This window comes from Callorhinchus milii, unplaced genomic scaffold (assembly GCF_018977255.1).
Source record: "Callorhinchus milii isolate IMCB2004 unplaced genomic scaffold, IMCB_Cmil_1.0 Scaffold5, whole genome shotgun sequence".
Lineage (NCBI taxonomy): Eukaryota > Metazoa > Chordata > Chondrichthyes > Chimaeriformes > Callorhinchidae > Callorhinchus > Callorhinchus milii.
This window is the reverse complement of record NW_024704746.1, coordinates 19,172,023-19,196,211: the sequence shown is the minus strand read 5'-3', so window position 1 is coordinate 19,196,211 and position 24,189 is coordinate 19,172,023. Positions and strand designations below refer to the sequence as shown.

Genomic DNA, 24,189 nt, shown 5'->3' with positions numbered 1-24,189 from the left:
AGAGCGAGCGAGAGCGAGAGAGAGCGAGCGAGCGAGAGAGAGAGAGAGCGAGCGAGAGCGAGAGAGAGAGAGCGAGCGAGAGAGAGAGCGAGAGAGAGCGAGAGAGCGAGCGAGAGAGAGCGAGAGAGCGAGCGAGAGCGAGAGAGAGCGAGAGAGCAACGCTGCCGCGTTTCACCGCAAAACATACAGTCGGTTCGCGTTACGGAGGGTCCTGCGAAGCGCTTCGAGGCGACTCGGCAGCCGTGACGCGGCGCTTTCTACGCAGCCCATTCACTTGACAAGCGTGTCCTGGGAAGCGCTTTGGGACGTCCTCCCGACGTGAAAAGCCCTATATCAAATGCGAGGATTATTATTATTATTATTATTATTATTATTTACCCCCTCTGGTCTGGGCTGGTCCACACTTGCTATTTTGAATTGCTCCAGACATGACCGCGGGCCGCTGGGGGGCGGGGCCGGAGGGGGAGGGGCCGAGCTGAGCCACCGTAGTGCGGGGCCTGGCAGACCATGGGCTGGGGGCGGGGCCGGAGGGGCTGGGGGGCGGGGCCGGGGGGGCGGGGCCGGGGGCCGGGGGGCGGGGCCGGGGGGGAGGGGCCGAGCTGAGCCACCGTAGTGCGGGGCCTGGCAGACCATGGGCTGGGGGCGGGGCCGGGGGCTGGGGGGCGGGGCCGGGGGAGGGGCCGAGCTGAGCCACCGTAGTGCGGGGCCTGGCAGACCATGGGTTGGGGGCCCGGGGCCGGGGTTGGGGTCCTGGCGTTGGCCGCCGCCGCCTGTCTCGCCCTCAGGCTGTTTGTGACCGTCAGGAACCACAAGCGGCGCGTGGCCGGGGAGCGGCGCCCGGTCCGTCTGCTGCTGGTGCTCGGCTCCGGTCAGTGGCTGACGGCGGGGAACCCCCCCCCTCCCCCCCCCCCTCCCCCACCCGGGGGGCAAACACTCAAACCGCGCGTGAGCGAAACCGGCGCCTGGTCCTGAGCTGAAACTGAGGGGATATGGGGGAATGGGGGGGGAGGGAGGAGGGGAGAGAGCGAGGTGGGGAGTGGGAGAGTGGGGGGAGGGGAGAGAGCGAGGGGGGGAGGGGAGAGTGGGGGGAGGGGAGAGAGATGGGGGGAGAGGGGGGGAGGGGAGAGAGATGGGGGGAGAGGGGGGGAGGGGAGAGAGATGGAGGAGGGGAGAGGGGGGGAGGGGAGAGAGATGGAGGAGGGGAGAGGGGGGGAGGGGAGAGAGATGGAGGAGGGGAGAGGGGGGAGGGGAGAGAGATGGAGGAGGGGAGAGGGGGGAGGGGAGACAGATGGGGGGGAGAGTGATGGGGGAGGGAGGGAGGGAGGAGGGGAGGGATGGGGGAGAGAGAGGGAGGGAGGAGGGGAGAGAGCGAGGGAGGAGGGGAGAGAGCGAGGGAGGAGGGGAGAGTGGGGGAGAGAGGGAGGGAGGGAGGAGGGGAGAGAGGGAGGGAGGAGGGGAGAGAGCGAGGGAGGAGGGGAGAGTGGGGGAGAGAGGGAGGGAGGGGGTGGGGTGAAGAGGCTGCTTCCCCTATTACAACAACAACATTACATTTATAAAGTGCCTTTCACGTCGGGAGGACCTCCCAAGGCGCTGGACAGACAGAGCTACCGACCGGAGCTGGGGGTCGGGGTGGGGGAGGGGAAGCAGGGAGATCGAAAGCCAAAAGCACAGGAGGGTCTTGAGGTGGGTCTTGAAGGTCACTGCGGGATGGAGTTCCAGAGGGTGGGGGCAGAGTGGCGGCAGGCGCGCCCGCCAATAGGACGAGCGAGGCGGGGGACGTGAAGCTGAGCGGAGGGAGCGAACAGGTTGGGAGGGGGTTAGGAGGTCGGAGCGGTCGGGGGGAGCAAGACCATGGAGGGCTTTGAAGGTGAAGTCCAGGGTCTTGAACTGTATCCTCTGTGTGATGGGAAGCCAGGGGAGTCGGGCGCGGATGGGGGGTGATAGGGTCACAGAGTTTGGTGCGGGAGAGGACACGGGCGGCAGAGTTCTGGATGATCCGCAGCCGGTGGAGAGAGGAGTTGGGGAGGCCGACACGCAGTGAGTTTGCATAGTCGAGCCTGGATGTAATGAAGGCGTGTGTGAGGGGTTCAGGGGCCCGCGGTGTGAGACCGCAGCGGAGATGGCCGAGTGGGTCATGGCACAGATGTGTTACTTTCCCTAACATGCACTCTAACCCTATAATACCAGCCTAGAGGCTGAGCTTATGCACCAGAATCTATGTATCTACAGGTTCAGCGTAATTAAGAGCACGTTCCTTTTGAATTGACCAGTAATAAAGAATACATCAGGAGTATTTAAAATCATGTGTTCAAAGAGATGAATATGAGTTTGAACTTCATAGATTCTCTTCTCTTCCTATGTCGAACTAGATGGTTGTTAACCATTCTTGTACCAGAGTCATTGGTACAAGTGTTACCTAGAAGATTTAACCAGGAACTACAGAAGATTTGACAAAAATACTATAACAGCTTTTAAGAGAGAACTGGATAGATATCTGGAGAAGACAGGTTTGCAGGGTTATGGGGAGAAAGATGGTGAGTGGGGTTAATAAAAGTCAGTTGCTCTGTCAAAGAGACGGCACAGACTCGATGGGCCGAATGGCCTCCTTCTGTGCTGTAACATTCTATGATTCTATGATCACCCACTTAAAGTTCATTTTCTATTTTAGGGGGTCACACTACAGAGATGCTGAGGCTGGTGAACAGCCTTTCCCCATTATATGCTCCAAGACATTATGTCATTGCTAATACAGACAAGATGAGTGAAGAGAAAGTCCGCATCATTGAAGCAGCTAAAAATGAAAAAGATACTGAACCTCAGGTGGGTATTGGTAAGAATTGAAGGGGTATATACCTTCAACCTTTTTGTCTATCTATAATTTCCTGCAGTATTTTGTTATAATAACTAATCATTCTAGCTTATAATCTTGATTTCTTAAAATGTATTTTTATCCATTGTCGCAAAGTTATCTCCCTACTATAAGAGCCTTGTCTTACCAGTACCATTCACTTTTAAGAGCATAAGAATTTGCTAGGCGAAAGAACAAGGTCCATCTAGTTCACCTTCCACCATCCTGGCAGTCGCTTGATATGTCGTGTCCCGAACTATATACTACAGTCAACTTTTCTTGACTGAGACTCCTGGAGGAATCTTACATCCAAGCTGCAGTCTCTGTAACTAAATAAAACACTTTAGTTACTGTAAAAATTGTAAGTGAAACACTGGAGGCAAACCTGAGAGTACAAATATTCCATTGGACCAGGTTAATATTTAAAAGGGAAACCATGGCTAAACTCAGGTATATACCATGCTTCATTAATTATGAAAAACGTGGAATTGTGGAAAAATGTATCGGAGCATCAGATTGATGTGCGTGGAGTGAGGAGATAGAGCCTCATAGCCTGATAGTATTGCTCCGAGTTTAAAACTGAATAGCAGAAAATGAGAGCTGTCATTTGTGAACGGTCCAGACCAGTATTGATGGAAATGAGCAGGTTCAGAATTACGGTCGGAGTAACACGGGATGTGTGGCCTGAGACACTGAGGCAACACAGTGAGATGTCATACCTTTGAAAGAATGATTGCAGAGGAAAATAAGTTATGTCCAATCCTGCAGATGGCACCAGAGTCTACGAAAGCAGCAGACATTTCAGGGAGTTTGTTTTGTCCTGACTTCCTGAATTTGTTGTCTGCTTCATTGATTTCTTTGAGCGCTGCATAAATAGGACTCCAGTCTGTAATTCACAGACGAAGAGTTTGCAGTGGCAACCCAGCAACGCTGCAATGAAAGAGGCTGCGTAACAATAACATGCATCTGAATGTAAGATAGTTGAGATTCATGTAAAGTAGCAAAGTAAACTTAAATGCATTTAATAGCACACAGTGCATGTCACATTGTTATCAATTCCTAAATATCAGATCATTCACGCCGTTCAATGTTGCTGTTAAGGTAAAGGTTACACTGCAGTTGTTGGGGTGGAGGGAGTTTCAATGCAGAGGACTTTCTGTCACAACCTTCAACAGTCTGTTATTATCAGCACCCTACCACACTCCAGAGGAGGCCAATGTTGATATGTCTGTTGAGCTGATGCCAGCTTCTGCATTGTCACTGAATCTCCCCACTAACGTAGTCATGTTATATCCTATATTAAAAGAAACAAGATCCCGTGTGATCAAGCTATAAATCATGCAACGGTCAACAGAAGTACTATTGCTGTAACAGGAGGACAGTAGGGTAAATGAGGATCAAAATGAGCAGATGTGAACTGTTTGTATCTGGCACAAGTACAAAGGAAGAAGGAACCTACATTTTTCTGGTAACTTAGCACACCAAAATGTCTCAGAAGAGCTTAACAGTAATTACTGTTCAGTGTGGTCACCATTTTCAGTAACACCGTTAATGCTGTTGTCTTACCAAGGTGGGTACTACAAAACCAGCACCTGAGCTTAGGGAGGAGTTGAACGTTGCCTCCGCTCGACTAGCTCCGGCCTCCTCCTTGTCCACCGGACCCTCCGTCTCACCATCGGCGGCCGTGCTTTCAGCCACTACGCCCCAAAGCTGTGGAACTTTCCTCCCCAATCCCTGCGAGTTGCCCCCTCTCTCCCCATTTTCAGGTCGCACTTGAAGACCTTCCTCTTTGACCATGCCTACAGTCTTCTTCCCCCTCCCCCTAGCTTAGTATCAGGCTCTGCTCTGCCACTGTTAAGCCCTCCGAGATGCTGCCCGTCGTGAAGGGAGCTATATAATTACAAGCTATTATTGATGTTTGTGATCAACACCCAGTTAACACTCAATTCCTCCTTCCTAGACACATAGGTCTAGTTATGCCCCCTACCAGATTTATTATTTGAACCCACACCCTGACACCACCATTGCCCCTGCCATGAGTATCTTTCTTCTTGGCCCGATCTGCAAAAAAAGAGAACCATATACACAATGAACAAGTAGGGTCGGGAGCCTAGCTATCAATTCATTTGCTGTATTTTTGAGCCCAGGAAATGTTTTCTACAGTTAATGTATGTGATGTGGTCGTTGCTTAGCTTCAATGACTCCAATGAAATCATATTTATTTAAAAGTCAGGTGAACATGCAGCAAGCAGTTTATTTTATATGAGGATCAGTGTGCACTGCGGGGCGGTGGGGGCTGAATTCGAAATCTGCCCTCTGTGTATCCTTGGCTACAAATTTACCTCCATAATCGTACATGTGGAGCACGCAATGGAAGTTATGCTCAAAGTGGTCCTCTTAAAGGGTCTCCTAATCAAAAACCTTGTTCCTGTAAAGTTGAGATTTTTATTTGATAATGATAAGCATCATTGATTGATTTAGGATTACAATCAAGGAGGGTCTCTATTACTTTAAACTCTTAAAAAGAAATTGCAACGCAGCCTGTTTTTTTTTTGCTGATGCGTAAATTAAAGGAGTTTTTTTTATTAAACAACTTATGAAGCACAAAATGTGCTGTCCTACAGTTTACAAGAAACAGTGCCAAATCTGTCTGTTAAAATGAATTAAATTGTGCTGGTGAGATTAAAGTGGACTGATTTATGCTGCACAGAATAAATTTTATAAGTTTTGAAATGTTCTATTCCACAAATGAAAGTACAATATCTCTTACATGTGAATTTGGTACCTTCAGCTACTGCTTCTGCACTGAGGAAGGTATAGATCATACGAAATGAACCACCAATGCTATATAAAAGATGGCCAGTAAATGCAGTGCGTTAGAGTCTCACTGCTCAGTGATTCTCTACTTTTTAAGTGTGGTAAATAGTTTTACAATTACAGTAAGGTTTTACTTTTGACACATTAGAGTCATATGCTGCTGTAAATGCTGAGTCAGATCATGGAGCAGCGAGACATTTTATTGTGGCTTTGAGGAATATTTAGGCTAGGATTTCAGATCTGGCAAGCAGCCTGTTGCTCACTCAGATATGATTTTTTTCTCCGACACTCTGCTTTTCACCCCGTTTCCCTCTTCCTTTGCTCACCAAGATTCTTGATTCAGCCGCAAATTGTTACACTGTAATGTCATAAATCACCCTGCCATAGCATCTGCTTTCTTCAATTGTGGGAAATATTTTCCTGCATTCTCTTTGCAGGTCTAGGCTGACACTCTGCTGCATACTGAGAAGCACTACTTTGACTGAGGTGCTGTCCTCTAGATCAGAGGAGGTCTAAAATGAAGGTCTGCCTGTTCAGGTGGATGTTAAAGTTCCCAAGGCACTATTCGAAAAGAGAAAAAGAAAGGAGTTCCTTTCGTTATCCTGGCCAAAAATCCCCCAAATAAAAAAAAAAAGAGATCTTTCACTTCATGTCTGTTTGTGGCACATTGCTGTGTCCAAATTAGCAGCCCCGTTCACCTACAAATCCAGTCATTACACCAGAGAAAAGCTCTTGGAAGTGCTTTGAGATGTTTCGACCTGATAAGGTCTTGTATCAAATCCGAGGATTATAGATTATTTTAAATCTGATAGAAGTAAGAGGTTTTTACTACTCTGCCAAAATATGACTAACCTCAAACTTGAACTAGATAGGGAGCTGTTGGGTTAGAGAGTTTCCTGGCTCTTGCTGGTTCTGGCCCTTCACATTCTTGACTTATTTAGTGGAGCTTTAATCATGTTTGCATGACTAGCCAAGAACAGAAAAACAGCGGGGAGCAGGGACTCAGAAAGATGAAACATTGAATGTTTCAAATTGGTCTGGAAAGACACCACTTCCAAAATGGTGTCAAATAAATGTGGAATGTTTCCAAACTGGTGTGAATAGGACTTTATGGAACAAAGCGCATCAGAAAATAGTGCCACGAATCCATGACAAACCTTGTTCCTCGCGCACATGGTGACAGTATGCAGTTCAGCAACTATTTGCAGTATTAAAAATCATTGTTGCCGTTACTTCCTCTCGACTTTTATTTTTTACAGTACACCATTCATCGGATTCCTCGCAGTCGTGAAGTTAGACAATCCTGGATTTCTTCAGTGGTCACCACTGTGTACTCAATCCTCTATTCCATCCCATTAGTATTCCAACTGAAACCAGACATGGTATGTATAGCCAAGGCAACTGTCCAGTTGTTTCTATGAGAGAATATTTTGAGTCTTTTTTCATTTGTCCTTTTGTAAGCTTCAATCGTTCTAGATTGAAAACCCAGCTCAAGCAGTTGGGGCAGTGTACCAGTATATTGATAAATTGTACACTTGTGACTGTAATGTCTGGCTCTGGCATTCCGCTGACTTGAATTAAACCACAGCAGTATGTGAACTGTAATAAACCCAACCCTTCATTTTGCATGGGTGACTCTTTAAGTTTTTTTTAATGTTTTCAGATTCCATCGTTGCATATAAAAAAAAGTAATACATGTGTGAACCGGCTGCTTAACTGTGCAGGCGCAGAATGCTCTTACTGTTTATGTTGCAAGATTGCAGTTATTCCAGGTCATAAGTCTCACTTTTTTAAACCTGTTCAAGTGATGATAGTCTTGTAAGTTATGATTATCTGATTGCTTGAATACATGACTGCCTTGTAATCACTAAGTTCCTCCTTCAATATCCCTCCTGATGGAATTTTTAAATTTATATTAATGCCGTAAACTTAGTGAGCCCACTGAGAAATGGGATGACCTGCAGATGAGCAAAGGCACATAGCAAAGTCCAGGTCGAATAATGTTCCCTGGTAGCACAGTAAAATGATACTCTTTGATTTATTTTTTCTCAAAATTGACTTATGTTTTCTTTAAAAGAAGGAATTAGAACATTAGCATTTCTGCTGTTACTGGTAATAGTTGCAGGAGCACCAATTAGTGCCATGAGATTCAGATTGATTGAATGTGATTCTTGTTGCACAACTTTAAACCTACAACAAAAATGCCTATTACCTCAGATTTCTGATTGCAGTAATTCCACTTCTTTATCTCGATGATGCAAATTGTGCTGTATTCCCATTGCAAATATACAGCAGATCTGTAGTCCTGTGTAAGCAGCTGTTTTTTTACACTCACATATTGGGGTAGATAAGTTAACAAAAGCAGGGAAGCTGTTGAAAATAAACTAGGTCTGTGTAAAATGAGAGAAACTAGCATTTTTTTGGAGGGATAGTGTTAACACTTTGGGCAAGGACTCAGACAGAAAGCAGAACCATCTGTCACCAAATATGAAAAACAGAAAGTAAACAGTGAGTCATGTGTAGAGATCAGCAGGGGAGAAGGGATTTAATTCTGATGACTGAAGGATGCCAACAGAATATAACTAACTGCCCTGGAGGAAAATCTATTAGAGAAACGTTAGATTTACCAGAGAAGCGTTAGAGAAATGATGATTCTGAAAAAACCTTAAATCAAAAGATTACCATGGAATAGCAACAATCAAGAAAAAACAAAATACAAGAGGAGGTGGAACAATAAAGATACTACAGAAAATAAGAGAGACAAATAAGGAACTCAATGACATGAAAAATACTGAACATAATAGCTACAGGGTATAAGAATAAGTTGTATAATTGGTAATCTTTTTGTATGTGAAGCCATAAACAGTATTGATGACAACCAATTGTTAAAGGAACAATATAGCTCAGGCAGGATTTTTGGCAATATAAATGAGTTGTAATATGACTGCTGCTGGCAACCTGTCAGCAAACTATGAATTTTTAACGTTTCTATTATTTAAAAATCATAGTAATTGAAGCAGCCAGTGCTCCTGTTACTCTGCTGATGCCAGTATTTATCCTGCAGGCTTTCAGACTGGTCCTGCTTCAGGGCAGTGCTTGGTAGGGTGACAGATGCCTGGAGACTCTTTAAAGACAAAATTGTCTCAGCTAAAAGAATGCTGCCTTTATTAAAAATAATTTTAAAACAAAAAGTATTTTTAGAGGAATGATGGTAAGTAACCTTTCATGTTAAAATAAAAAAAGTAATTCCATTTCATCCATTGCTGGTCCTTTATTTGAAGGCCAATACTGTCTGTGCATTGATGCAGAAGTTCCTCAGTACATTACCAAGAGGAGCTCAGAATCCTGCAATTTTGTGCATTAAATTGCAGGATTAAACTATAATTTTCTATAGAACCAGTGAAGTAATGTTGAAGATGTCTTTGTTCACAGTGAAAACTAAACGTTAATCCCTGAGCGTGTGCAGATTTTTGTGTGCCCACACTTGTTGCTCACACTAGAATTTACTCACTTCCATGACATTATTTGGAATTGCTCCATGCAGCTGATTTATTGGTACTGTTTGCAACTGCTGTTGTGAATGCATAGGGTTTGTTCATTAAACACTGCACTGAGAAAATCCAAGTGCTAAACTAGTTGCTGCAGGGTCACTTGCTTACCACATGAACAACATTCACACACTTTGATGCCTCGACAAATGTAATCAGTGTTCAGGAAAGCTACACAGACCTGGAGTGTCCCAGGTTTGATCCCAGTTCTGTGCTGATTCAGTTTGTCTTAGCTGGAGTAGAAGGGTAATGTAATTGGCTCAAGAGTGAAGGGTTTCACTCCTGATCATTATCCACAGTGACCCCCGAGGGGAGGTACATCGGTGAGCTGAAATTCCCTTTGGTGTCACTGGTTGTGGCTTTGGCCATGTCAGCTGCTAATGGAATTTCCCCCATTATTATCATACATCGCCGAAAGTGCTGTAACTCTCACCTGAATTTCAATCAGTCGTTGAGGGTAGGATTGTCTAAGCTGTATTATCATGGTGTATACAGCCTGGTGCCCGTACGACCATAAAGAAAAAGTTAAATGCTTTTAGTGAGGAGCGAAAGGGATTAAAGTTGTCTGGACAAAAGGGTAAGTCGCAGAAATGCATGAAAAAGGTCATCGCTCTAGAAAGTATAAAGTAGAAATAAATAAAGATCAGGTGTACTCACCACAGATGGAATTGATGGAACACCTCGCAAAGTCATGATGTCAAAAAATAGGAAATTGTTTCTGTGTAGGAAAAATATTATTCGGAACCAGTTTACTGCAGCATCCGAACCAGTTAATGCAAAATAACCTCTTGAACTCCTCGCAAAGTGCAGGATCCACAATCTGTTGTATGCTTGACCTTCGTTTCAAAGTAACAATTGCAATGATGAGAACACTTCATTAAAGGGGAGGAAATGTCCGGGGGAGTATATCTGAAAAAAGTACTGATTCTATTTGTAAGGAAACAAAAAAAAAACTTATCTCTGCGAGCAGATTATTCTCTTAATCTGCGTGATGTTATAGTCCATCTCGCTTTTCTTCAGTCTCAGGATGTGCCCCTGAGCTGCCAGTTGCTTCCTAGTGTATGTGCCAGGGAGGAGTTGGGTACATTGTGTAGTGGTTCCCCGTAACTTCCTGACCTCAGAAAAACACAGTACTGCCCGGATATTTGCTGCACACTGTTAATTATAAACCGAGCTACAAGTTGATGTATGTTAAAATGACCATTTAATACACATTTGATTGTGATGTATTGTTTTTCTGTTTGAATTAATAAAAAACTCTTTTTTGAAAAGCAGATGTATTTAAAGAATAATCTACAATTACAAATGCGGTATGCAAAATTATTAGAAATCTAAGAACAGGAGGAGGTAGGCAATTTGTTCCCATTTATTAGTTAATGGTAGCACTTTACCTTTGCAATCCTATTTTGTTGCCTTTGCCCCATAACCATTGGTTCCCAAGTATTTTATATTATAATCTCCCTTTTAAGAAACTCAATTAATTCTGCATCCAGCATTTACCTTCCTTATAAATTCTTCTGGGGTTTTTTTTTAACAACATGCCTTGAATAAGATTTATGGACCAGAGACTGACTGTAATGCGTTTCTTTTTTCGCATCCTGGTATTTCCTCGAATTCCTCCTCCCGGAGTTTGAGAAACACATGTGAAGAGCCAAGTCTCAATAGATATTGATCAACTCTGGTACTTTTTCCAGTTCTTCATGAATAATAATAATAATCCTTGTATTTAATGTAGTGCTTTATCATGTCTTCGAGGTACCTCAAAGAGCTCCACAGAATGTACGGTAAAGTGAATTGACTGTGTAATAATAATAATAATCCTTGCATTTGATATAGCGCTTTTCACGTCGGGAGGACGTCCCAAAGCGCTTCACAGAACACACTGTAAAGTGAATTGACTGTATATTTGTGGGCGAAGCGCGGCAGCTATTTGCGCACAGCAGTGTCCCACAAACAGTTGTGGATTGAGTGACCAATTTACTATTATTTTTTAAAGAATTATTACCCCCAGAAAAGTGATCCGTCAATCGGCTAACAACCGGGTTCCTACTGCTAGGTAAACAGAAGCGTGTGGAGTAAGGCAACTTGCCCAACGTTTCACCCTGCCTGGAATCGAACCCAGGTCTCGCTTATGAAGCGAGTGCTCTAACCACTGAGCTACAGGACTCCATCTTAACAGTGAGTGCCTGGCGACTATTCAACCATGGTGGGCATCACAGCCAAGCCACCCGATGCTCACACACAAGCTTGAAATAATCGTTCGAAAGAATTATGTCATTCATGAATTTCATCTATCCCTGAGGGGCATTACCTTGTGTTCCAAGTTTCCAGAGTTCAACGTTCCATTTAAATTAGTCACTTATTTTCAAACGTCTTGACATTCGTGTATTTGGACAAGATGTGTTTCTATGCAATAGGACACATGGAACATTTTGCTCATGCATGTGCTCAGTGAGCTCGCTGTGCATTACAGCTACTGTTCAGCTACATATTTGTGAACATTCAGGGAAGGACTTTCAATAGTTTGTGATTTTGAAAAAAAAAGGGACGCATCATTCTTAAAACCTGATTAATGGGTGAATCCATTTAAAATAATAGTTTTTATAGTCTGGCGTTGTGATAGATAACTAATCAACAGTATTCTGTCGAGCTTTCATTCTCTGTCAATTACTCTGTTTTACAATGATTGAGAAACCATTACGTTACCCAGAAAGTAAAACACTGAGAGTACGAGTGATACTGTAGTAAATAATAATCCCTCCAAAACCCAAAACAATAATAAAATTGGTCATTTTCAATCTACGACTGTTTGTGGGACATTGCTGTGCGCAATTGGCTGCCGCGTTCGCCCACAAATATACAGTCAATTCACTTTACAGTGTGTTCTGTGAAGCGCTTTGGGACGTCCTCCCGACGTGAAAAGCGCTATATCAAATGCAAGGATTATTATTATTATAAATGTGATGTAAGAACAATCTCAGGATTTAGATGAGAAATATGAGTGTCAGGACTACTGTGCTACTAGCTGTGCTACTGTGTGAGTAAATCATACTGGATACAAGTCTTGAATGTTTAGATGCAGTATTCATTTTGTAAGCAAATTTGTTTAGAGTTGTTAACTTTTGGTTTGTGCGGTCCTATTCACCATTTCAAAGAGAGTTCAGTGGAGTGTCACACTCCACGAGCCGAGCAAATTAGTACAAGGTAATGGCTAATGGTTAACTCCCCCCTCCCCCCCACCATTGCTATGCTATTTCAAGATATAATGCTACAAAAAAAACTCAAATTGTAAGATGAATCAACTGAAGCAACATCCTACAAAGTCAGCGGTTCTGTATGGTTTTGTTGTTAGCAGCAAGCATGCATATGGAATATTGATTAAACATGGGTACTGTACCTGAAATAGAAAATCTGCTCAGGCAGTCGCATACAATATGTCTTTAGCGTCTACCAATCGATATCTTGTTGCTGTACTCAATAATTGGGAATCTATCAGAGATTAAAATAATTAAGCCAAGCCCTGTTGCTGCTTGTATCAAAACAGCAGCTTTACAATTCTTTGATATATATGTATTTAAAGAGAAGCAATGCATATTTAATTAAATAATTCTTATTTTACTCCTTTGTATGAAATAATATTGGGTTTCACTCAGTCAGAATTAGAGCTTCTCCTGATTTAATTTGTTTTGGCTTCAATGCGTAGTTAACATTTGACGAGAATGACAAAGTAAAACATGTCCAGTTAAACTTAAGTTAAGTTACCCCCCACCCCCCCATTCTATTTCCTTAACTTGTACACCAATTGTAAAGTACAGTGTCTGTAGAAATGTTCTGAGCAGATCTTTCAAATGATTGCTCTCTGTATGACTGCCCTGAATCTGGTTCAACAGCAGATGAAGTGTCAGTGGGAGATTAGAAAGATGCTGGTGTACAGCCTTGTATTCTACAGCCCTGACAGCACATTAGGACCGTAGGGTTTATGTCTGATCCCCAGTGATGCTCACATATTTTGCCAGAACAGAAGAGCTGTGTTCACAGGCTACATCCACGGCACTTGGCCACCCGCCAGTCTCTAGTCTGAAAGCTTCAACGAAATGGGATCAAGTTTCCCTCTCTGTGGGAGGATGAGAGGCTAAGTCGAGAGGCTGAATTCAGGATTCCATTTTTCTAATCTGCAGCCATTTCTGTGTTGCCGACTGCAAAACACAGGAACGCAGTTTCAGTGCCTCTTAATATGTGGATAATATCTTCTACGCAGTTCTATCATTAAAGCATTCGACCGTGAAAAGACTTGTGGGAGAGGCTCTCCAGAGCACTGTACCCTTCTAATGAGACCACGTACAAGACAGAAGGTTAAATGTATTTTAATAGCTGTAAAATTAACCAGTTTGCAATTCGGTTTTTCAAACCTCTTATAAAGAACCAGACATATTTTTCTTCTCATTTCCTGTGAAGTATTTTCACTGTGACAGAGAAAGGGATCAAAAGAGAGGCACCAGTGGTCTGTGGGAGTGTTCTATCTGGCTAGGAAACCCAGATGATGAATTTACAGCATAATAAACCAAATAATTCTGTGCTGTTGCATGCAAGAAGACACTGCTCCTTTTGGTGTAAGCCTAGCTGAGTTTACTAATGAGGTATTGGACGGCAAAACCACATTTCATTTCAGACAGTTTCCTTTCTCTCTAATTGTGCTTTGTGCATAATGTACAACTCTTTTGTGACAAATTGTTTTTTTCCAAAAGATTTTCTTCTAAAAATCTACAGGTTAAAATATTAACAGATTTCTGCTGCTACATGTTGCCATGATTGTTTGCACAACCGAAAGAACTTGTGCCTTATCATGGAATGTCTCAGAGCACTTTACAGTAAGTACTGTTACGTGTAGTTACTGTTTTCCAGGCAATTGCACAACCATTTTGTGTGCAGTAAACAACCTTGAGGTGATCCTTTTTATTTATATATACATATATATATGCCCCCACAACATATACTGTCAATTCACTTTACAGAATATTCTGTGAAGCGCTTTGAGACGCCTCGAAGACGTGATAAGGCGCTATATCAAACGCAAGGAGTATTATTACTATTTATTAACTGGAGAATTATTGGTCAGACTGCCAGGAGAAACTTTTTGAATAGTGCTATGGGATTTTTAATATTTATCTGAAGAAACAGACAAAACCTCAGAGTAAAATCTCATCTGAAAGATTACTCCCAATACAGAATTCCCCCAGTAACACTGTTGTGTCAGCCTGGACTAGGATTTCAATCCCGTAGGCTATCGAAGTCCAGGAGTCCAGGCTGGCACATGAGAAATCCACAACCTTGTGTCGAGTACTAGCAGCTGAGGCTGTTCTGGCACAACACTTGTATCTCACATTTGCAAGACTTCTAATGCAAGACTTACTCATGTATGACTTTAATGCAAGGCTTACGTCACTGACTCATGATAGAGTACAGTTTCCCAGGTACAGCTCTTCTCTACTGGCAAACTATTTCTGTGTTCTCATTTTAGAGAACAGGTTTTGTTTGATAATTTAACATTATTGCATTCAGAAAGTGCCTTGGATATTTTTAAAGGTGTATTCTTTGCTGTTTGGGCTTACTTCTAGATAACAATATCTAAAATCTCAATACTCTTTTAAGATCACAAGACAATACATGTAAACATCCTCAGAAAGGTCATGCTGGAAACGCAGAAAGTTCAGTTCAACAAACTGGAAGTGCATGCAATTTGGTGACAATTGTTCTCATTCCTCTTCAGGCATAATACTTTGTTTGTTTATTGGGTGTTGTTATAAAGACAGTATCCTTAGTTGCCCGATGAGGTTGCATCTATCCATGTGTTTCCCCTCTGCTTAGATGTATTGGAGGGTTTTAATGTTGGGCTGTTAATGGATATTTTATAGGCTCCAGCAGTTGCATTCTGTTCCAAGGAACACAAAAATATAGTCCTCCCTTTGTTTTGTCATCAAACTTTTTATTGTTTGAAGTGGAAAATTACAGCATCTCAACCTTTGTAACTTCGGTGCTGCCTGAGAAGATTGCATAGTTGCACATAGCAATGTCTCTTTAGGAGCATCACCCCTAACGGCTTCTGGGCTAGTGATGATGAAAATGACTTTTGACAGTCTCACTGTGATTCAGAAGATGGTGCTTTAATCACATCCTCTTAAATTTGAGCAAAATCACTCCCTTTTTCGTAAAGAAATGGGATTGCTTTCAGAAAAATAATCCATTCTGTATTTGGTGCCAGGGCAGTACTCAGGGTCACATTCTCGCCTATTCTGTAACTAAAAAGAAACTGGCCCTGGGTAAGTAGGACAGGGTTGAAGACAAAACAGAAGATAATCTAAATGCTCATATTTCCAATCAATTGGAAGCTCGACTCCCATGTACAAGACAACAGTACGAAGGACATCAGATTAATCAGAACATGTTTAGAAATATTTGTTTATGTAAATGGAGAAAAAACAACTTTGACTCATCTGCTGAGACACCAAAGATATTGTTGCAGGAGCCCACAAGGAGACCAGCGAAACCTTTGGCCGATTACATTATTGTTCTATGGTTCTACCCAAACTCCATACACTGTGAACAATGCGCAGTATGGGTGGATTAGATTGATGATTCCACAAGGCTTTGAGGAGGTTTGAGCTGCCATTGTACTCTTAATATGCTGCAGTAGACAAAGTCTCCCTCAAGGACAATATCACTGTGTCTATTCAAGAAAAGCAATGTTTGACCTTTTTGCTCAGCACCACACAGCCATCTAACGGCTAGACTACCAGCAAGACTTAGTTGCTATAACTGGAGATTCTTATATGCTTAACCAGTGTCAGTGGCACAGTGAAGTCAACCAAACATTCCCGTACATTAATTTGCATCTGATTGGCGGATTTGCGCTCAAATTTAGAATGTTTGCAAATATTCTAAATACCAGATGGCTCACCTCATTTATGAACCATAATAATTTACGGTTCTGACACTTCTTGCCTGACGAGAGGGATATTCACTTTCATGTTAGGATTACCAAGCACCCTTGGAAACCATCTTGCTTCCTATGTAATGGCTCTTATATCTATTAGATAGCTGAACGGTTTGCTGGAGTCTGGCTACGTGCTGCCCTTTTATCCTTCAAACACCAGCTGGAGCCGAACCACAATTTATCAATTGATATAAAGAAATTACATCTGGAAATTGTGAATCATGGTTTTCAGAGTTGAACTGAAAAATTGAGTGGGAGGAGGTTTGACAATTGGCCAACTCTCTTCCTCAGCAACAAAGAATAAAGAGACAACCAACTTTTTATTTTGTGCCAGTCTGATATGAATATGTCACCTCGAGAGCCAGAGCATGCAGTGTGATGGAGTTGTAAGATGTGGATTCCAATACTGATTTAAAAGAAAATTCTTGAATTGAATTTATCTTATGTGTATCCTATAATCCTATCATTTGTGTTAGTTTTATAATCCTGTAATCAGTGTCTTTATCTTGTAATTTTGTTCTTTGGTTCCTATCGTAGATTAGTACAAAATACATCCTTACATCATATTCCCTTCATTGTTTAAAACGTCTTAAACAAGGAAATAGTCTTTGGAGTCCAAATTATATTTGTAATTAATTTTTAAATTCAAATAAGTATTAACTTTGTGAAATTACTGTCAGACTGTTTTTAAACATTTTTTGTGATCTTTCTTGTTCTCTATTGTTATTATGAACTGCATTTTCTTTATTTCTCCTGTTCTTCCCCTTCTGGATCCAAAAATCCATTTTGGGGAGTGACCTTTGACTGAAAATCAGCTGCAAAGAATGTTTTTTTTCAGCCTATCGAAGCCCGGAACTCTGAAGATTGATGTGGTCTTTGCATAAATGTGACCAGAGTAGCTTTGTATGATCAAACAGGTATCTGCCACCACTGAATGACTTAGTGGTGCTACTAAGATTCCTTCATGCTTCATGTTAACTCGCCTTATTGAGTAGGTGCGTTTACAACACGTAGCAATACATTCAGAGAAAAATTAAATATGCCTCTCATTTGTCTTCCTCCAGAAATCATTTTTTTTGCTGTTGATCATTGCATAGAGAAACCTGGAGATACTGTCAGTTTGATTCAAAGTGACTCTGTGTATTGGTTGTATATCCTGTCAGTGTAAACAATTACTTTGGAAAAGCAGTCTTGTTAATTACAGCTGTTCTCATATCTGTGTATTCAGTCCTCTAATGAAGGTGGTTTGGGAGAAGGTTAATAGTTTCCATTTAGTGGCTTCCTGCCATTAATACCACTTGTGGAAAGAATATACAAATAGAAGTGAAGCTGAGATACCATTTTACTGCATTTAAAATAAATTATATGAAACATATTCCATCATTGCTATGATGTGAGCAGTCGGCTCTATATGAAGATAAACGTGGCTGCAGTATTTTGCCTAGTGATACTTAGTATTGCTCGCTGGAGCATGTTACTAATGGAACTGGCCAGTTGGATTGCAGCCAATGCTTACTTGCTGTGTTAAAGAGCTCAAGGAGACGGGCAGTTTTGGGTTGTATTAAAACGCCGCTTCCAAACTCATGCTCGGAAGTGAACTCACCCAAACTTGTGAAGGTGAAATGCACACAGACATGTTGCTGACTCCTCCTCTCTAATTTAGTGTTTCATCTTTGTTATCTAGCATTCTCCATTAACAAGAGCTGGCTCAGCCTGTTCGTGGGAGCAGTCAGAATTTCCAAATGTTAAAACACACATGTGTATCCTAACTAATTGGAATTTTTGGCCCCATTTATTTTCCTATCGGGCCCCACAGCTACTTTCTGTCGGCACATTCCCTCAGTGTGACAGTTGATCCTCCACTTACTCAATGCCGTTTTATTATTGGTCAGTGGGTCACACAAGCATCGTCATGATTGAGATTAACAATAATCCACAAAGAATTGAAGTCCATTGTTGACGGCTGCAGTGTATTATCCAGTGTTTCAGCTACACAAGTTAACTGCCACACAAACTAGAATAGAAGTGCAGTTGTTTTCACATTACTACTCTGTAAGGACGTGAAACTATTTTTGAGCAAAATGGTCGTATAGGCAATTAATCAATAATCTATTCAGCCATGGGATGGGGGGGTTGACCTGATTGTGTCCCCATCTGATTTATAGACACATTCTTTCCAGCAGAAGTACTAAATAGTGATCAAGAGTAGGATGGTTTTCTTGGTTTCCCAGCCCAGGGATACTGATGCCACATAACCATCAGGTTTTAGACAAAGGTTGAAACATGGGACCATCCAGTGCTGTGTCAGCTCGACAATGAATTTGTGCACAATTCCAGTAGGCTGCATTAAAATCTCAGCTATGGAAATTCTTGTATACTGTATAAATAATCCTGTTTGTTTCTCTGCAGGTGATGTGCAATGGACCAGGGACGTGTGTGCCACTCTGTCTATCCGCTTTGTTGCTTGGAATATTCGGAATAAAGAAAGTGCTGATTATATACGTGGAGAGCATCTGCCGAGTGGAAACGTTGTCACTTTCGGGGAAGATACTGTACTATTTGTCAGATTACTTTTTTGTCCAGTGGTCGACTTTAAAGGAGAAATATCCCAAATCGATTTACCTTGGAAGAATAGTCTGAACTACAAGATAAAGACTGAGAAGATTGGGGAGGTAACATTTCTGAGGGCGTCAGGAACCAACAACTGTGCACAATGTACATTCCAGAGCACAAATATTTGACCTGATCTCTTTAGAAGAAAAAAAAGGAACTGATAGGAAAATTGCACAAAACACGTACAATGTCTGTGGGAAGGAACGCATTGAAGAATGTAGTCTCCAGACTCCCTAACACCAATAGAATAAAATGTTAGTCAAATACATCCATGGAGTGTGAGGGAGTCGATTCACTTTAAGTGATTTTGTAAAAAAAAGTCACTGTTAGCTGTTTAATCTACTTAGATTTCACAGTCTCCCCCACTGCAAACGACTAGTGATGACTTAAAAACAAATATTTGTCTTCACTGCTCCTCTCTCTCCCTAATACAAGATTTGTTTCCCTTCTCATTTTTCTTGCCTGTAATTAAGCAGCAAAATATGAAGTTTCTTCCATGGCGGTCTGCACGTTTATTTGATGGAAACTGTTGGTTCAAGTGCTTGTCTTTCGATCTCTCTCGCGCATTGCTCCTGATTACATAGGAGTGCCAGCAGAAATATTATCTTTTTGTATGTTTTAATTCTATATTCGTGTATTTCAGACTTCAATAACATGCTGTTACCTGATCTCAGCTAAGGCGCTACAATTAATTTCAGCACTCTGGGTGAATGAGGAGGAAAACAGCCAAGGTTCCCAGACTTGTACTCTAAATATTTATAACTTGCTGTTTATTCTCACACAAGTTATCCTAGCCTCTGCTTCATGTGCTGTATTTCTGAATCTATTTTTCCTCTTTGTATGTTTTCTTTCTCTCTGTTAATCCTCTGGTTCTAATTTGCTAATCCTGTATTGTTTTTCCCTCCACTGTTTTTACATTGGTTTTCCTCCTCCTGTTCTATGGTTTCTCTTTACTCCTCCCACTTCCTCTCACCGAGTTCTTTTACCTTTGATTCTTTTTAGTCACCGTTGCTATGAATCCAGCAACAACAAAATATCAGCCTAGATTTGTGCAGCTCTAATGGGTGCTGGAAACCCTATAGAGCGAATAACCCCAAGAATCCCTCCCCGTATCCACCTTGGCCCAGGAATCCTGATTAAAATAACAGAATTCAGTGGATTGTTGAGACCATGATGTAAAAGTTGTTATTCAGTATTGTGTGATAGGAAAAACAGCTTACCCTCTCTCAGGTTTCATTTCTGTGCTCCAGACTATTGTCCCCTTTAGACTGGAGAAAGATCTATGGTGGTGAGTTGACTTGCAAGGAAAGTTTTTTCTTGAGGGGAAAAAATGAAAGAGCAAAGACTCGTATTTATGTTGAGTTTAGGTATTGTATAAATACTGGTTTGGAAGTCGGTTCTGAACTGGGCAGTGTATCAAGCTCCAAGGAATGAATTTGAACAGAATGCAACAATAATTCACGTTCAGCGGCCAGCTTCCTTCCTTTCATATAGTGTTCCCCAGCCATTGTAATCGTAACTTAAATATATAGTGTGCAGATTCCTACCATGACCCCGATGTATCACACTTTGGAATTTAAACTCTACCAAAAACATTCATCTGAATTCTGAATTGACACCACCACAAGTTAAAATTTTAAAAAGCTTCAGCAACGAAAGCAGATTTCCTTTGCTAAAAGTGATTGATACCTTCAGCAGGAGCCGTCTGCAATCCATTCTGGAACTTAAAAGACAATATATTTATCTTTTATGGCAGTGTACTTGTGAATGTACAAATAATGAACACGGTTGGAATTCATTTTCAAAACAGTTTCTAAACTGCCTCGTTCTAAATCATGGCAAAAAAATGTCTCCTTTGATAACGTTTCTGACAAGCTGCTGGAAGCAGAAAAGCTCTGTAACTACTGCACAATTAAAAATTAACGCATCTGAGCTTTAAATGTAATAAATTAATTATGTCAACTAATATAATGAAATTATTATTGGCTATAAATTATGCCTGAAATCCATCATTCTATGAAGTCAAATGATGGATTTCAGATCTTCCCTGGCCCACACATGCATGTTCCAGTGACAATTCTGCATTTGGTAATATGGGCACGAAATGGCCTGGGAGATTCAAAAGGTAATTATTGTCATAAATTATTTTATGTCTCTAAACTCTCTTTACAATTATCACAATGGTGTACGATAATTTGGCAGCACGACGTTTAATCCCCCGAGAATGCAAATAATGAGAGTTTTTATTTCTGGTGATGGTTTGATTGTGAATGTTAACTCATCATCCTTTCCCAAGATTCGTTAAGAGAATACTATTTAGTATTTCTTTTAAGAATAGATGAGCTCCATATCATCCATGAGGGAACTTTGCATTTAATAATTTTTACTTTTAAACAAAAGTTGCAATTCAGCAACCTCTTAGTATAATTGGATTATTTTAAGATTATTCCCAAAGTGTTTCCTTGCAGCAAATAATTTTGGTAAATGTTCCTGACTTTTTAGTTTGTTGTGATTTGCAACACTGGATCTAAATTTGTTAACCCTCAAACTGCTACTTCTGCATTTCCGCTATGTCCTGTTATAGATCTCAATGTTCAGTGTGTTCTTGGAGAAGAGTTCATGGCACCTCCAAGGGTGAGAGAAGGGAGAGTGTGTTTGAATGGCTCTAAATGTGAGAAGAACGGGAATGGCTCTGAGTGCAAGAGGGTTCTGTGTAAAACAGAATTAATGTAATGAGCAAGAGCAAGTGTGACAAACGAGAGCAGATATGTGGAACAAGGGCAATGTGAGCAGCTCTTTGTGCGAGAGAAGTGAGAGTATGAACGAATCATTGTGCCATTACCTTCCTGATCAACGAGACCAACCACCCACTATTGAGAGTACCAACAGCACAAGGCCATCTGGGATGCATCTCTACATGAATTACGCTTTATAAATCTAAGTTGTTATTAAGATGGAAATGTGCAAGCGAGTGTCATGGACAGTATTGAAAAGATATACAGAGAAGGGATATTGAGGGTACAGAGACGTTAAGTGGGGGAGAGAAAACCACAATGACACAGACAAACAGAAAATCATTCACAAAATATACCTGCGCTCGCTACCAACAGAATTCATTTCCAGATAAGCATCTTCCCTATTGTCTGTCCTGGGATAAAATATTTTACTGTATATAAATAAGAAGGTGCTGATTTGATGTTAATAGTTTTAATACATGTAGATCATTGAAATGGTTCAACAATAAAGACCTTGAATTATTGGACGTATTGAAATTACATTCTTTCCACAAGCTTCTAAAGTTTCTTTTATATTGAACTCTTTATGATGATCTTCATCTCTGGCTGTTTCAGACCTGCAATGAGATACGTTTACTCAGAAGACTACTGTACATATTTTATCATATTCTGATAAAGAAATAGACAGAATCAGTATTTCTGAAGATTTCCAGCTGTTTAAATGCACTCTGTGTTAGTGTTGGCAGCTCTGTAAAATACCTACAGACATTCCAAGGTTATTGGAGCTGTTATATGTGCTTTTATGGTAATTAAACACAGCTGAGTAGGAAGAAGCATTCTTGACTTTGATCTAGCTAAACACCAGACTGAGGTAAGGCACTAATAAGGCTTATAAGGGATGCATATACATTTGATAAACTCTAACTTCAGAAAAAAAGGCTATAAATTAATTTAAAGAATGCAACAATCATGAAATACTATAAATAATGGTCTTTAATTTACATTGAGTACATCTAAAATACACCTGATAGAAATTACTTGTTTTTGTAACTTGTTTTCATATTTAAGAATCTTGTTCTAGTACATTCTCATACACTTACAAATTATATTGAAAACAATTGAGACTTTTGCTTAACACGATTATTTGAAGTCATTTCAATCAAATATACAGTATGTTGACACAGGATTAGGAATTCTACTTTGCACCACAAGACAGGGGACACATGTCACTTATTCTGATTCACAGTAGGAAAAATATAGCACAGTTTACAATCCCAATTCTATACTATGAAGAATATATGTGTTTCCTCAAATAACTTATTACAATTATATTTACTGCCAATTGGTTATAACACTTTCTGATAGTAGGATACATGCTGTCTACAATCCATCAAAATTGCTCAATGCCTGTTAAGTTGCATGCTAATACATTCTGAATTATACACTGAAATACCTCTTACTGCTTTCAAATAATCAGTATTTCCCTAATACAGGACCTTCCCACAAAGTATTGTTCCAAACGGTCCAATAGTGATTTCCCAGATCATTCTATTTAACCTCATATTGACAACATTTATCACATTGTTACACACACATATCAGCATCTGGACTTAGTTAGCTATTTGCCTCAAAAGAAAACTCATTGTTTTACTGATTTTCCAGTCCACAAATATGCATCCTAAAAATATGTTACGTGTTATGAAAAAAACTATTCTTCTCTGACCAGCAACAGATTTTAAACCCTTTCACAAATACTTGTTTGGGTGGATGTATTAGTTAGTTTGGATTGAGGTTGAAGATAGTAAAGGAAAGAATTAACAATTGTTCCAGATCTTCTAGACAGGACGAGAGAGAGAAAGAGCAAAGAGTATAGTTTTGGCAGCTGAGAGTAGCCTGAAGGCTCTATGGTGCATTATTGGTACCAAAATCTACAGTGCAAAATTGAGTAGTATTTACGGAACCATTCTAAGACAAAACCTATTAAAGGGCAACAAAGGCCAATGTGCCCAAATCATGGAAGGAATCTGTGTGTGGAGGAGGGGAAAGACTAGGCACTTTAACAGAAAAATAATGTTTAAAAAAGATATGCCAAAAATGATGAATTTTAGATTGTAGACTTCTCAATCAACAATAAATTATTTTTCATATATTGTATATGCACACAGTGAAGTCTGCCGATTCTGGCTCACAATGTGTTTCTGTTCTTAGCCAGGACACTTGAGAAAAGACAGGGAAAATCAGTGGATGAGTCAACCCTTGCTATTCTCATATGGCTTTAGTGGGCAGGTCAAGGGTGCCTTTGAAAGCAATCTAGAACTCTGTCTACCTTGTCTTACAATCAAAGAATGACGAGCAGTAAACTAACCATAAACAGATTTACTGTTCTTTATTCCAATCTAATAAGCCTACACATATTTTTACTCAGTGCAAATAGTTTCCATGCACGATACAGTTTGTGCTTTTAGCTTTCCTCCTTACTAGAGGATCACTGCCAGTGTTTTCCTGAGATGGAAATATGGCATTGTTGGAAATGGAAACTTCACTATCAATGCTGCTCCTTAATCTGCCAATACGTGATACAATTCAATCGAAACAAGCTCAGCAACGCCAATGTTTTCTCTATCAACTCCAAAGATG

At 41.0% G+C, this 24,189-nt stretch overlaps 1 protein-coding gene across 1 annotated transcript; it reads left to right on the top strand.

The window, feature by feature from the left end:
* The first annotated feature begins 682 nt into the window (after positions 1 to 682).
* On the top strand, positions 683 to 22,079 carry alg14 (ALG14 UDP-N-acetylglucosaminyltransferase subunit). The gene is made up of 4 exons (XM_042335767.1): positions 683 to 868; positions 2,669 to 2,820; positions 6,925 to 7,047; positions 18,614 to 22,079. Exons 1-4 carry the CDS (start codon positions 718 to 720, stop codon positions 18,842 to 18,844), a joined length of 657 nt encoding a protein of 218 aa, XP_042191701.1. The 5' UTR covers positions 683 to 717; the 3' UTR covers positions 18,845 to 22,079.
* The last annotated feature ends 2,110 nt before the right edge of the window (positions 22,080 to 24,189 follow it).